The sequence below is a fragment of the Mizuhopecten yessoensis genome, unplaced genomic scaffold (assembly GCF_002113885.1).
Source record: "Mizuhopecten yessoensis strain PY_sf001 unplaced genomic scaffold, ASM211388v2 scaffold7285, whole genome shotgun sequence".
Classification (NCBI taxonomy): Eukaryota; Metazoa; Mollusca; class Bivalvia; order Pectinida; family Pectinidae; genus Mizuhopecten; species Mizuhopecten yessoensis.
This window is the reverse complement of record NW_018406971.1, coordinates 300382-312917: the sequence shown is the minus strand read 5'-3', so window position 1 is coordinate 312917 and position 12536 is coordinate 300382. Positions and strand designations below refer to the sequence as shown.

Below are 12536 nucleotides of genomic sequence, written 5' to 3'. Positions count from 1 at the left end.
TTCATCCAGCTTGAACGACCTTGTTGGGAAAAGCATTGAAGAAACAGCGGTTAAATTTGCGAATGAGCTATAATTTAACATATTAGACGATTCTACATAGAGAAAGTTTACAACAATGTACGGTGAAGTCGAGGGATGATGATTCTGGATAACGGAAAGGCCGGGGTTGACACACGGTTTGAGGAAAGCGGTGTTCATTATGACGGGAAGTGCATTAGGTACCACGCCACTTTACCCCCTCATATCTCGGAATGATCTCCAAGCTTACCTTAATTTCAGATCATAACATGATTGAATAACCCCAACGTATGTATGCACAAACAATGAAACTTATCGGTGATAGCTACCGGAAGGCCCAATTTGGCACCCCTCATTTGGTATGTGGGTTCCCCTTGGTCCTTAGTTCTGCATGTTTTATTTTGGGACTGATCATGAAAACAAGATGACCATGGGAAATAGTTAACAGATCTTGTTTATATTGCAATGAACGGTTCTATTTCTGTCACATGACGTACTGTACTAGTAAATATGTGAAATGTGACAAACTCACTTTGAAGGTTATCGTTTCACACAGCAGTATGAAGTTTAGATCAAAAGATACCTCAAGGTGCTTTTACATGGCTCAATCAAACAGATAAGAGAAAAGATCGAACTGACATAGAACTATCGAACATGGTACGATCTCTTTTTTATAATTGTTCTGTTAAAATTCGTAACAAAGTTTACCGAAAATGTCTACGGCAATTTTTGTATTGTTTTTGTTTCAGCGCAAGTGCGCTTCATAATTTTGATGAAGCGAAATAATTTTCATTGTTTAATTCTGGTATCACTTGGTTCGCTTGTGTTTTACGTCCTATTAACATCTATGGTCGTGGAGGAAAGTCGCAGTTCCCGGGAAAACCCCACCGACTTACGCGTACGGCCAGTACCTGGTGACTGGGTACGCCTCGAACCCACGACCAAGTGGTGGAGGGCTTGTGGTAGCAGAATGTCAGACGCCTTAACCACTTGGCCACCGAGGCCCCTGGTATCTCATTTTGGGAAGTTTGGCGCAAAATTATTATGAAAATTACTGTGTTCTTATATGTTAATTGTTATATAACTCCTTGAATCATTTGTGATTTTCAATTAATAAAATTGTTATATATTTTCAGGTATCAATACTGGCTGTTACTATGGTATATCAACGTTACTCAACCCCGTGGTCCTAAACTACTTCCCGGTACGTACAGTTTTACTGATACGTTGTCAGTATCAACGTAACTTATCCCCGTGGTCCGACACTACTTCCCGGTACGTACAGTTTTACTGGTACATTGTCAGTATCAACGTTACTTATCCTCGTGGTCCGACACCACTTCCCGGTACGTACAGTTTTACTGGTACGTTGTCAGTATCAACGTTACTTATCCCCGTGGACCGACACCACTTCCCGGTACGTACAGTTTTACTGGGACGTTGTCAGTATCAACGTTACTTATCCCCGTGGTCCTACACCACTTCCCGGCACATTCAGTTTTACTGGTACGTTGTCAGTAACAACGTTACCTATCCCCGTGGTCCTACACTACTTCCCGGTACATACAGTTTTACTAGTACGTTGTCAGTATCAACGTTACTTAACCCCGTGGTATCAACGTTACTTATCCTCGTGGTCCGACACCACTTCCCGGTACGTACAGGTTTACTGGTACGTTGTCAGTATCAACGTTACCTATCCCCGTGGTCTTACACTACTTCCCGGTACGTACAGTTTTACTGATACGTTGTCACGNAGTTTCACTGGTACGTTGTCAGTATCAACGTTACCTATCCCCGTGGTCCTACACCACTTCCCGGTACATACAGTTTTACTGGTACGTTGTCAGTATCAACGTTACTTAACCCCGTGGTCCTACACTACTTCCCGGTACATACAGTTTTACTAGTACGTTGTCAGTATCAACGTTACTTATCCCCGTGGTCTTACACTACTTCCCGGTACGTACATTTTTACTGGTACATTGTCAGTATCAACGTTACTTAACCCCGTGGTCCTACACTACTTCCCGGTACGGACAGTTTTACTGGTACATTGTCAGTATCAACGTTACTTAACCCCGTGGTCCTACACTACTTCCCGGTACGTACAGTTTTACTGATACGTTGTCACGTTGTCAGTATCAACGTTACTTATCCCCGTGGTCCTACACTACTTCCCGGTACGTATAGTTTTCTGGTACGTTGTCAGTATCAACGTTACTTATCCCCTTGGTCCTACACTACTTCCCGGTACGTATAGTTTTACTGGTACGTTCTCAGTATCAACGTTACCTATCCCCGTTGTCCTACACTACTTCCGGTACGTTCAGTTTTACTGGTACATTGTCAGGATCAACGTTACTTAACCCCGTGGTCCGACACTACTTCCCGGTACGTACAGTTTTTCTAGTACGTTGTCAGTATCAACGTTACCTACCCCCGTGGTCCTACACTACTTCCCGGAACATACAGTTTTACTAGTACGTTGTCAGTATCAACGTTACGTATCCCCTTGGTCCTACACTACTTCCCGGTACGTCTAGTTTTACTGGTACGTTGTCAGTATCATCGTTACTTATCCCCGTGGTCATACACTACTTCCCGGTACATACAGTTTTACGGGTACATTGTCCGTATCATCGTTACCTATCCCCGTGGTCCTAAACTACTTCCTGTACGTACAGGTTTACTGGTACATTGTCCGTATCATCGTTACCTATCCCCGTGGTCCTAAACTACTTCCTGTACGTACAGGTTTACTGGTACATTGTTAGTATCAGGGACTTTCCACAAAATTAGCTTTCATTTACTTTACTATTTTCCAAATTGATCAATTTCTATTGAACCCGAAAGCCTTCGACAGCCAGTCGCTGTATTCGCCAATGCGAAATGTCATTTGTTTAGCTTTAGTTGATATAGGTATTCATGAACTTTTCATGAAATGTGTTATACAGGGAATAACTTCTGTTCGTTTCATATTTCATTTTAGTTTTGAATCCTGCTTTAGTCGATTTCAAGGGGTGATGAATTGAGAACGTCTTCAAACTTTAATGAACTGCGATGCAGTTCATGACTTTGTTTCAAGACCAACTCAATTAAATACCCCATAGAATCAATCAAAGCAAGATTCAAACCTTATATTTCAATCTACAAGTGGGTTTTTTCAATAACTGGAACTAGAATAAAATTAGTCCGTCATTGAAGGACCATCTTACAACATGATGGTGTACGCTGATAGTTCAATACAGCCAAATCATGAAAAAAACAAAATATAGCCCGTTATTGAAGGACCATTAATGACATGATACAACATGGTGGTGTACGCTGATAGTTCTGTACAGCCAAATTATGAAGACACAAAACACAAAAAATAAAATGTTTTAAATGTTATATTCAAGTTTTGTTGGTTAATTCATAAGTTTAAATACAATATGTTCTGACGTGTCATCGCGGAGGAATAATGTCTAGATGTGGTGCGCAGGTTTAGCCGCGAGTCAACGGCAGCCTTCTTTTTACTAGCTGGAAGTGGAAGGTCGCTTATTCCGAGGTTGTGAAGCTGTAGTAATCAAGCCGAATTAGACAGGAAACTAACGTGGTTTGAAAGGACGAAACGATTTGATATGGAAGTTAGCTGTTCGACTGCATTTCATAATATGACGTGACCACTTGGATGTGTGATCCACGTTGTTTTCGATATGTACCGGGGTTGACACCGACACAAGAGGCAGTGGGGTGGCTGGAGGGGAAATGTCTAGGGCAGTACATGACTTGTCAATTACCGCCACCAACAGTTGATAATGTTTTGCTGATTGAATGTTTTGATCGCTTTAACTATTTGTTGTGTAGCTTCAATAAAACTGTAAAATCTCACACTAGTGGCATCTACTTTGTTTACAAGTATGCTAAAATATGTCAATAGTTACCTCCCTTTGCAAAATTATGCGCACAGGCAATGTTAATCTGGTCAAATTCATCGGCAAATGAAAACAGGTAACAATTGGTAGTTGCATTGAGTCCAACTTGATTAGAAATTGGAATATTAAACGATGATAATTATATGAATATTCTCCTAATAATAAATCTTAATTTAAGGGCGAAGAAGAGAACGCCGGACTGATAGGACTGACCATAGTGTTGGCCGGAGTAGCAGGTTCTATCGTGGCCGGAATATGGTTGGACAGGACCAAAACATTCAAGTATGAAAGTTGAGCTTTACGTATAACGATGCCATGTATAATCAGTCAGTGGCCGACACTCGACACACTCGTATGCTAGGTCGCGGGAATGCTATAAAACTATTCTGGTACTTCCACAAATATACACCAGGAAATAAGATATCGAAATAAAAGTCAATAAACATTACAGCAAAATAGTAATGGGATGATTCACTCCTAAAGAAAAACCAATGATGTGCGAAAATGTCTGTTTTCCTGCTTAAACATTACTATTTACAGTAAGTTGAAGGCAGTCCTTTCTTCACTTTTCTACTCGAATGTGTTCAACGTAGATACTGCCAATATTGTAGATCCTGCTAATATTATAAATATTGTAATACTGTAAATATTGTAATACTGTAAACATTGTAATACTGTAGATATTGTAATACTGCTAATATTGTAGATACTGTACCATGTAAGTTTAAATAAGTCATATAGTGTGATCAGGAAAGGATTTAAAGTACCATCTGAACGTTTAAAAACGATATATATGTACTGTAACCGTGAAATAGTTTAAACAAATTCTGTATCACAAAAATTGAAAGGGACTATTTCCAGCTATGTTGAATTTACATAGAAGCCTGCCCCCTCATAACTTTAGTTTCAGAAGTGCTACGATATTTATGCTGCTGTTTTAACTCTTTTCAATCCTTTATGCATTCGATATTATTACTTTGAATCACTCTACTAATTGTTTAGATGATTAGTTAACATAATTACAGCACGGGGGTCGAAAAAATGAAGTTGCAGCCTGAAAGTTTTTTTCTGAAGAAAGAAAAAATCGAATTTTTTGCTTAAGTAATATATTTATCATCCAGAATGTAAGTTAAATCGAACATTTTATGAAAATTTTAATGTAAATACAGGATTTTTCATTCTTATTAATCTTATATACCAAACACTTTCATATTATGAAGAAGTGGTGTTATTTCAAATATGTTTGCAAAAACTCAGTCTAAAAAAAGTGGTGTAAGGTATTCATTTCGCACAACAAAGAACCCTGTGTACCCAAAAAGGTGAGGGCCTAAGACACCTCCCTGGCGTCCACCAAAAAGCAATGTACCTGATTACAGGTAATTGGTAATGAAATTCGTTGCAAGCCTATAATAAACCTTTCAGTGCATGTTAGGTCACAACAAATTCCAAATTTAAATATGCTTACTCACTTGGCGTGATTGATAAAGTTTTCTTTACTAATCAATTTTAAGATCAAATGTAACATCCTTGTCCCTTTTTAGAATTTGTTCTGATAAATTTTATCGTCAGACTTTCGTTTTAACATTGCTTTGAGGGGATATTTCATACTCATTTGTTAATATTCATCTCATAATGAAGAGTAAATGTATTGGTAATGGTCGCCATCGTATCTTAGCAAAATCTCGTAAATGTAAAGGTACACAAAGAATAATCCGTAATATAAAAGGCTTTTGGTTATACTGACTGAAAGTGGCATAGATTGCTTAAATGAAGAAGTTAGTATTTGACCGGAGTGCTACATAACATAAGGTATCTTCGCAAAAGAGAATCTGAAAAAGAACGTTTTGAAGATGAACTACTAGAAGATTTCCCCTCTTAACAATCAAGGACCTGTTTTACAGGTCCAGTTTACATACAAAAATGTTGTCTTTTTTTTAACAATTTTAATTCGAAGGGAAGCAAATCCACAATTCAGCAAAAACGTACCAGGAATCAGTTAATTTTTACACACAAATTGTTGTGTTCTGTGTCATCACGTGTTTTCTCATTTCATCTTATTGGCATTGAACTGGACCCTTATACACAGGTTATACTACAAGGAAGAGGGTCTTGGAATTATTAATTATGGTTTAGGTCATCTGAAATAGCTGATGACCTTTTAGAAGTGTCGTACATCTTATCAAAGAATCAATTAGCATTCACTCTCAATTTTTGTCTCGGCAAAGCTTGGACAGGTTGATCAAACAACCTTTTCTCAAAGTCCATCCATAGTATGTTACTTCTTCAGTATAGACCAAAACTACACACAATGCTACTTTATTGTTTTGGGTTATGATAAAAACTGACATCTCTTGTAATTAAGTGTTCCGCTGTTTTTGTCATTTCCCTGCCTGGTATTTCAAAACCCTTTTTATTCTGTAGTACAAGCATTGAATACATCTATAGTTCCAGTGTTCCTTCGTCCTGACCATTTAAGTAGGGAACATATACTTTCACAAATACTTTATTCTCAGAAACATTCTTTGGAGACAAAGTGGCTGCCTTAAAAGATGGTACATATATTTATATTAAAAAACGGGCTGACCATAAGCTTCAGAGAATGTCTTACGGTGGCCAGGAGGAGCGTAATTATCTTAAATTCATGAGCATAGCTCTAGCTGATGGCTACATTTTGGACACAGTAGGACCATTCCCTGTAAGCCAAAATGATGCAAGCATTACAAAAAAACATCATGGACAAGCTCACATGGTTGGAGCAAGACGACAATGTAGTCGTTGATCGTGGCTTTAGAGATGTCCTGCCAATGTTAGAGGCATCTGATATTAATACCAGTATGCCCTCATATATTAAGACTGGTCAGAGCCAACACTCTGATCTACAGGCTAACATTAACAGTTACTAAATCCCGATGGATTATATCATGCCCGTCTTAAGCATTGGATAATTCATTGATATAATTGAGGAAGTGCTAAAGATTGTGACTGCATGTCTCAATTGGATACGGGGACCAATTTATCAAAGATCACCGGACACTGATACAAAATACAGAGACCGGCATCAAATGAGGTTTCTACTTACAAAAACAAACTGTTTGGCTCAGAGGGTGACACAACTAGCTCTCTTCAAGAGAACAAAGTCAGAATTCGTTAAGATTATGAAATACGGGTGTATCAGCACTCTCAAGACCTCATCCGTTGTCAGATTTGTTCAAGACACAAAAGCCAGACTAACGACACCAAATGATAATAATCCAATAAAAGATCACTACTGCCAATGCCAAGTTGGTCAAAGAACTATGGGAATGTGTGCTCTACATCAAATATACTTTATTATCTTGGCTGTCATAGCAATCTTCAAAATCCAAAACAGTTGCACCCAAGGGCTAATAAGTTCCGACAAAGCTTAAAATAAGTCATTTTATATTGGGGAATCTAGAATTACCAGTTTAAAAAAATTCAACGCCTTGCATCATTTTTCTTCCTTATTTTTTCCAAGTCTGCCATTTGAACACATTGCATACTCTTGCATCTTGCAAAACATTATCTGTAAATGTCATCGGCTGTTAATACGGCGTCTTACTTTAATATATATAGGAACACGAGGTAGCAAACAAACACACATTCTCTGAATTCCATTGATAGTTGTCTATGAATCTGACAGTAAAATGAATGTTTTGGTGGCCATCTTCTCAGTTGATGAAATACTCATTCCATCCAAACTGGAACAAATATTTTCTTCTTTTCTGTCAGTTTTTAATCTTAACGATTTGACTATACATATAATCATGCATTTTGATGTATAGACCATATAGTCATTTGATCCCTTCTTTGAATATGTTCCACCACATATTTTGGATTGATATTTTTGTCACTGGTAGTTCAGGACCTAGTCCATCTATAATCGAAATATATTTGGTATACAAAAGTTATAAGTTACTTTTATTTTAAGATGAACACATTTTTTGTCTGAAAAATATCATTGCCTGAGATGGCTTCTGGCTGTTGATTTGTCTGAACATTATCTGATAACTAACCAAAGCAAGTAGTATTTGATCCCTAGTTTCGGTTGCATCATAAATGATCCTTCAGTGCGATGTTAGTTTGAAAATATTCGTCTTTCGGAGAAAAACTACGGCTTTTTGGGAATTCCAGTTTTATGCTTCTACGAAAAACGTACCAAGTGCTCAATTGAATTTTAATGGGTGTTTTTGTTATGATAAGGATTAGGTCTTCGCCTCACCAAAACAATTGAAATCAAAGGAGGGGCAGTTTTGGAACCCCCATCCAAAATTGATGGTTATATTATCTACCACATACAAATGTGTGTAAATACTAAATATGAAACTAAAACATTCTTCAAATAAAACTATATGTAATTGCACTCTCGATTGTAGTGTAATCGAGAAAGGGTTTGATCTCTGCCTTTAGGTATGTTCCTCTGACGACGTTGTTTTAATGGTATAGGGCAGTTTGTTGTTCTAATGGTATAGGGCAGTTTGTCATGAAATGTTTACTAGTAGTGAGGAAAATTGTCACGGTTTTTTTACGGTCAAAGGCGTAAATGGAAGTATTGTATAATACACATTTCACATCTTTATAAAACATTGTATGTATGTAAGTTGATAATATATTTTTGAAAGTGTTGAGCTTTCCGCAAACTCATCAGCCATATTGAATCATTTCTAATTAGAACACAATACCTCTACCTTCATGTCACACAAACACCATCAATCTAAAGTTTAATAGAATAATCAGGGTTAAATACCCTACACTTAACTGCCCGATATTTAAAAGCAATAACAACATAAAGACAAATGTCGTCAAAATTTTATCATTTTCATCATATTGGAAGGTTGCCATTATTTTGTTTTCTTGAATGACATGCATAAGTCGTGTGATTTTTGTTATGGACGAGATCCACCATTAGCTATTGACTTTAATTTAGTAATTTGATATGTAGTGGATGTGGATAGCACAATGATCTAGTTTGTTGGGAAACTATGCCTATATCTAGGTTGTTTGTTTACAGGGCCACTATGTAAATAGATAGCGTTAAGCCTGTTCTCTTCTCTGTCGATACTAGGGCCACATGAGATGCGTGCGCATGCGTACAGTCATAGCGTGTTTGTTTACAGTCATTGAAAGCACGTTGCTTTGTTTACAAACATTTTACATTGTTTTTCGGCGATCAAAACTCTCTATTTGCGCATTTTGATCGTTACGACAATTTGTAGTGTGACTACAGAACAGTTTGTCGTCGTTTTTTGGTCCGATAGAGATGTTGAGTCCCTGTTTTTGGATTTTCTCGTCCTCCGTGGAGGCGAGCTTCTCGAGGCGGGAGCGTGCCTGCATGGCCGCCACAAACAGTAATCCGTCTTCATAAAAAATTGTTAGCGAGTTTGATCTCGTTGGGCAGATTTTCTCCACAATGGAAGGACCTAAAATAGAGGCCTCTAGGACTACAAAGCGATCGTCCGCCTCTACCGCAAAACAGGGGGCCGAGGTTCCCGTGGAAGTTGATAAAATCATCAACAAAGAAGGCAAAATGGCGGCCACGCCGAGGTGCGAAACCATTACAAAACCTGAGTCAGTGCCTGAGGTGATGGAGTCAACCAATGTGACTTCATCAGAATTCATGTCCTTATCAAGACTAGTGTCTGGATTCACTATGTCCATGCAGGCCATAATGAAACAACAGGCAAAAGAACAGACACAACTTATGCGGATTTTGTTGACGGAGCAGAGGTGTGCGTGTGACTCTCATGTGTCCGATAGTGATGATGGACCCGACTCGGAGACCGAGTCTGAAGTTGACGTGTGCGATCAAATTGATCAACTTCTAGCCGCACCAAAACTTATACCAACGGCAACAACTAATACTGACACTAAAGTGCCCGAGTTTTTAACTGAGATGGAGCAAGATTTCTCCATAGATGATGTGACAGGCGCCGCCATTACCGATACGACAGTTGTCGGTCTAGTAAACAATACACTGACGAAAAGAATGGCGGAGGACAAGTTAAAACAAAAATTGTCTGCCTACCCACGTCCGGTAAACATTGAGGCTCTGCAGAGCCCAAGAGTGAGTGGAAATTAAACACGATGATTTTTAAAGCCATCACTGATGTCTGGGGCGTACCCGACCTTGATTTGTTTGCATCTAGGCTTAATGCACAACTACCAAATTATGTTTCATGGAAACCTGATCCATTTGCATTCACTGTTGATGCTTTTTCTATGATGTGGGACAAGCACATGTATATGTTCCCACCATTTTCACTAATTGGAAAAATTCTACAAAAGATAGAGTGCGACAATACGCCAGACGTAACATTGGTAGTGCCACATTGGCCTACTCAATCATGGTTTTCAAAACTAACAAAACACCTTGTTGATTGTATTTTTGTTTTACCTAGGGATCATCGGACATTGTCTCATCCGTCAAAGAAAATCATAGATCTTCCCAGGACCCGTCTACTGGCCTGTCGGCTTTCCGCAAATCGATTCAAAGCTACCAACCTTCGGCAGCGACTGAAGACATCATCATGTCGTCATGGCGAAGTACAACTAAAAGACAATATGATGTATACATTGCCAAATGGATGGACTATGCAGGTGGACGGAGTATCGATCCCTTTTCACCCCCTGTGGGAACTATTTTAGACTTTTTGACAGAAGCATATCACAAAGGGGCAGGGTACAGCACAATTAATACTGTGAGGTCTGCACTATCATCCTTCATTTCTATAAATGGGCAGCCATGCGGTACATTACCGATTATTAAAAGATTTGTGAATGGTGTGTTTCAACTAAGACCAGCGTTACCAAAAAACCAGGTGATTTGGGATCCTCAGATTGTATTGGAACATATAAAAAGTATAATTGTTTAGGATGCTACACTGAAAATGCTGTCTATGAAAACAGTGGTGTTGTTGGCATTGCTTTCAGCACTGAGGACACAGGCATTGCATTTAGTGGATATACGAAATGTGACATTAACTAAAGACAATGTTAAAATCCGATTCAGGGATGTATTAAAACAGACCAGACCTGGTTTTCACCAGGCAGAGCTCCTTTTGCCAGCCTTTGCGGAACAGGAGCTGTGTATAGTCCACACACTTTCTATTTACCAGGACGATACGCAAAGACACTACTAAACTTTTTATAAGTTACCAGGAACCACATCGAGCAGTGTATAGGCCACTATAGCCAGGTGGATCAGATGCGTCCTTGGTAGTTCAGGGGTTGATATGACTATCTTCACCCAACACAGCACTCGTGCTGCAGCCACCTCAGCAGCATCAAGGGGTCATGTCCCCATTCAAACTATTCTGAAAACAGCAGGATGGAATTCCACTAGTGTTTTTGGAAAATTTTATCACAAGCCATTGGTACAACAAGCAGGACTGTTACCAAGTGAGAGTGTCCCTGCCCCATAGATATTGCTCAGTGACAGTACTGCAAAGAACAGTTTAATGTAATGTATATAGTGTACATACATGTACCTTATTATCGTGTGGAAACTGTAATAACTATCCTAGACCTACAACATTTAATATGGACAATACATGGGGTAAATTTACTTGTGTTTCATTCATTATGGAGTGACAAGAACTGTTTACAACTTAATGCGACTGTGCAGTCGATATCACGTTTGTTTTACATACATGTATATGTATTATGTGTTGAGTTTATTACACAGGTTAAATTGGTTTTCTGTGTTTTTGTCGTTTTTCTGGTTCTATTTTACCAGTTCGGAAACACTCTCTTTGAACATCTCATGTGACCCCTAGTACCGACAGAGAAGAGAACAGAATTGTTAAATTAAATGAGACTTACCTGTAAGTTGAAATTTGATGTCAATTCTGTTCTCTCCTCTGCAGGTACCTAGGGGTTACAACCCACCCTTTTTATTACCCTCCATTTGTCTTTAGTTTATATATGTTGTGGAGGTTTTAACTCTGGGACGTTTGAGTGAAAGATCTCTTGATCTTTTTAGTTATTGCCAGAGTCTGGTACACTGGTTTTAACCAGTGCACATTAAGTGTTTCCTCACTTCTTTGAATTATTACTGTACGCATGCGCACGCATCTCATGTAACCTCTATGTACCTGCAGAGGGGAGAACAGAATTGACATCAAATTTCAACTTACAGGTAAGTCTCATTCAATTTAACAATTATCTACGTTGTTTGTTTACAGGGCCACTATCTATATAAATAGCATTACTAATCTAGGTTGTTTGTTTACGGGGCCACTATGTATATAAATAGCGTTAATAATCTACGTTGTTTGTTTACAGAGCCACTATGTACATAGATAGCGATACTAATCTAGGTTGTTTGTTTACAGAGCCACTATGTATATAGATAGCATTAATTATCTACGTTGTTTGTTTACAGAGCCACTATGTATATAGATAGCGTTAATAATATACGTTGTTTGTTTACAGGGCCACTATGTATAAAGATAGCTTTAATAATTTACGTTGTTTGTTTACAGGGCCACTATGTATATAGATAGCGTTAATAATCTACGTTGTTTGTTTACAGAGCCACTATGTATATAGATAGCGTTAATAATCTACGTTGTTTGTTTACAG

At 38.4% G+C, this 12536-nt stretch overlaps 1 protein-coding gene across 2 annotated transcripts in view; it reads left to right on the top strand.

The window, feature by feature from the left end:
• Nucleotides 1–12141, top strand: part of LOC110453430 (feline leukemia virus subgroup C receptor-related protein 2-like) — a 49877-nt gene extending 37736 nt beyond the window's left edge. For both annotated transcript variants that reach the window (XM_021502372.1, XM_021502373.1), the window contains exons 5-7: nucleotides 1155–1222; nucleotides 4114–4217; nucleotides 10352–12141. In XM_021502372.1, coding sequence (XP_021358047.1) covers nucleotides 1155–1222; nucleotides 4114–4217; nucleotides 10352–10598 — 419 coding nt within the window. In that variant the 3' untranslated portion in view covers nucleotides 10599–12141. The remainder of the gene's footprint in view (nucleotides 1–1154; nucleotides 1223–4113; nucleotides 4218–10351) is intronic.
• The last annotated feature ends 395 nt before the right edge of the window (nucleotides 12142–12536 follow it).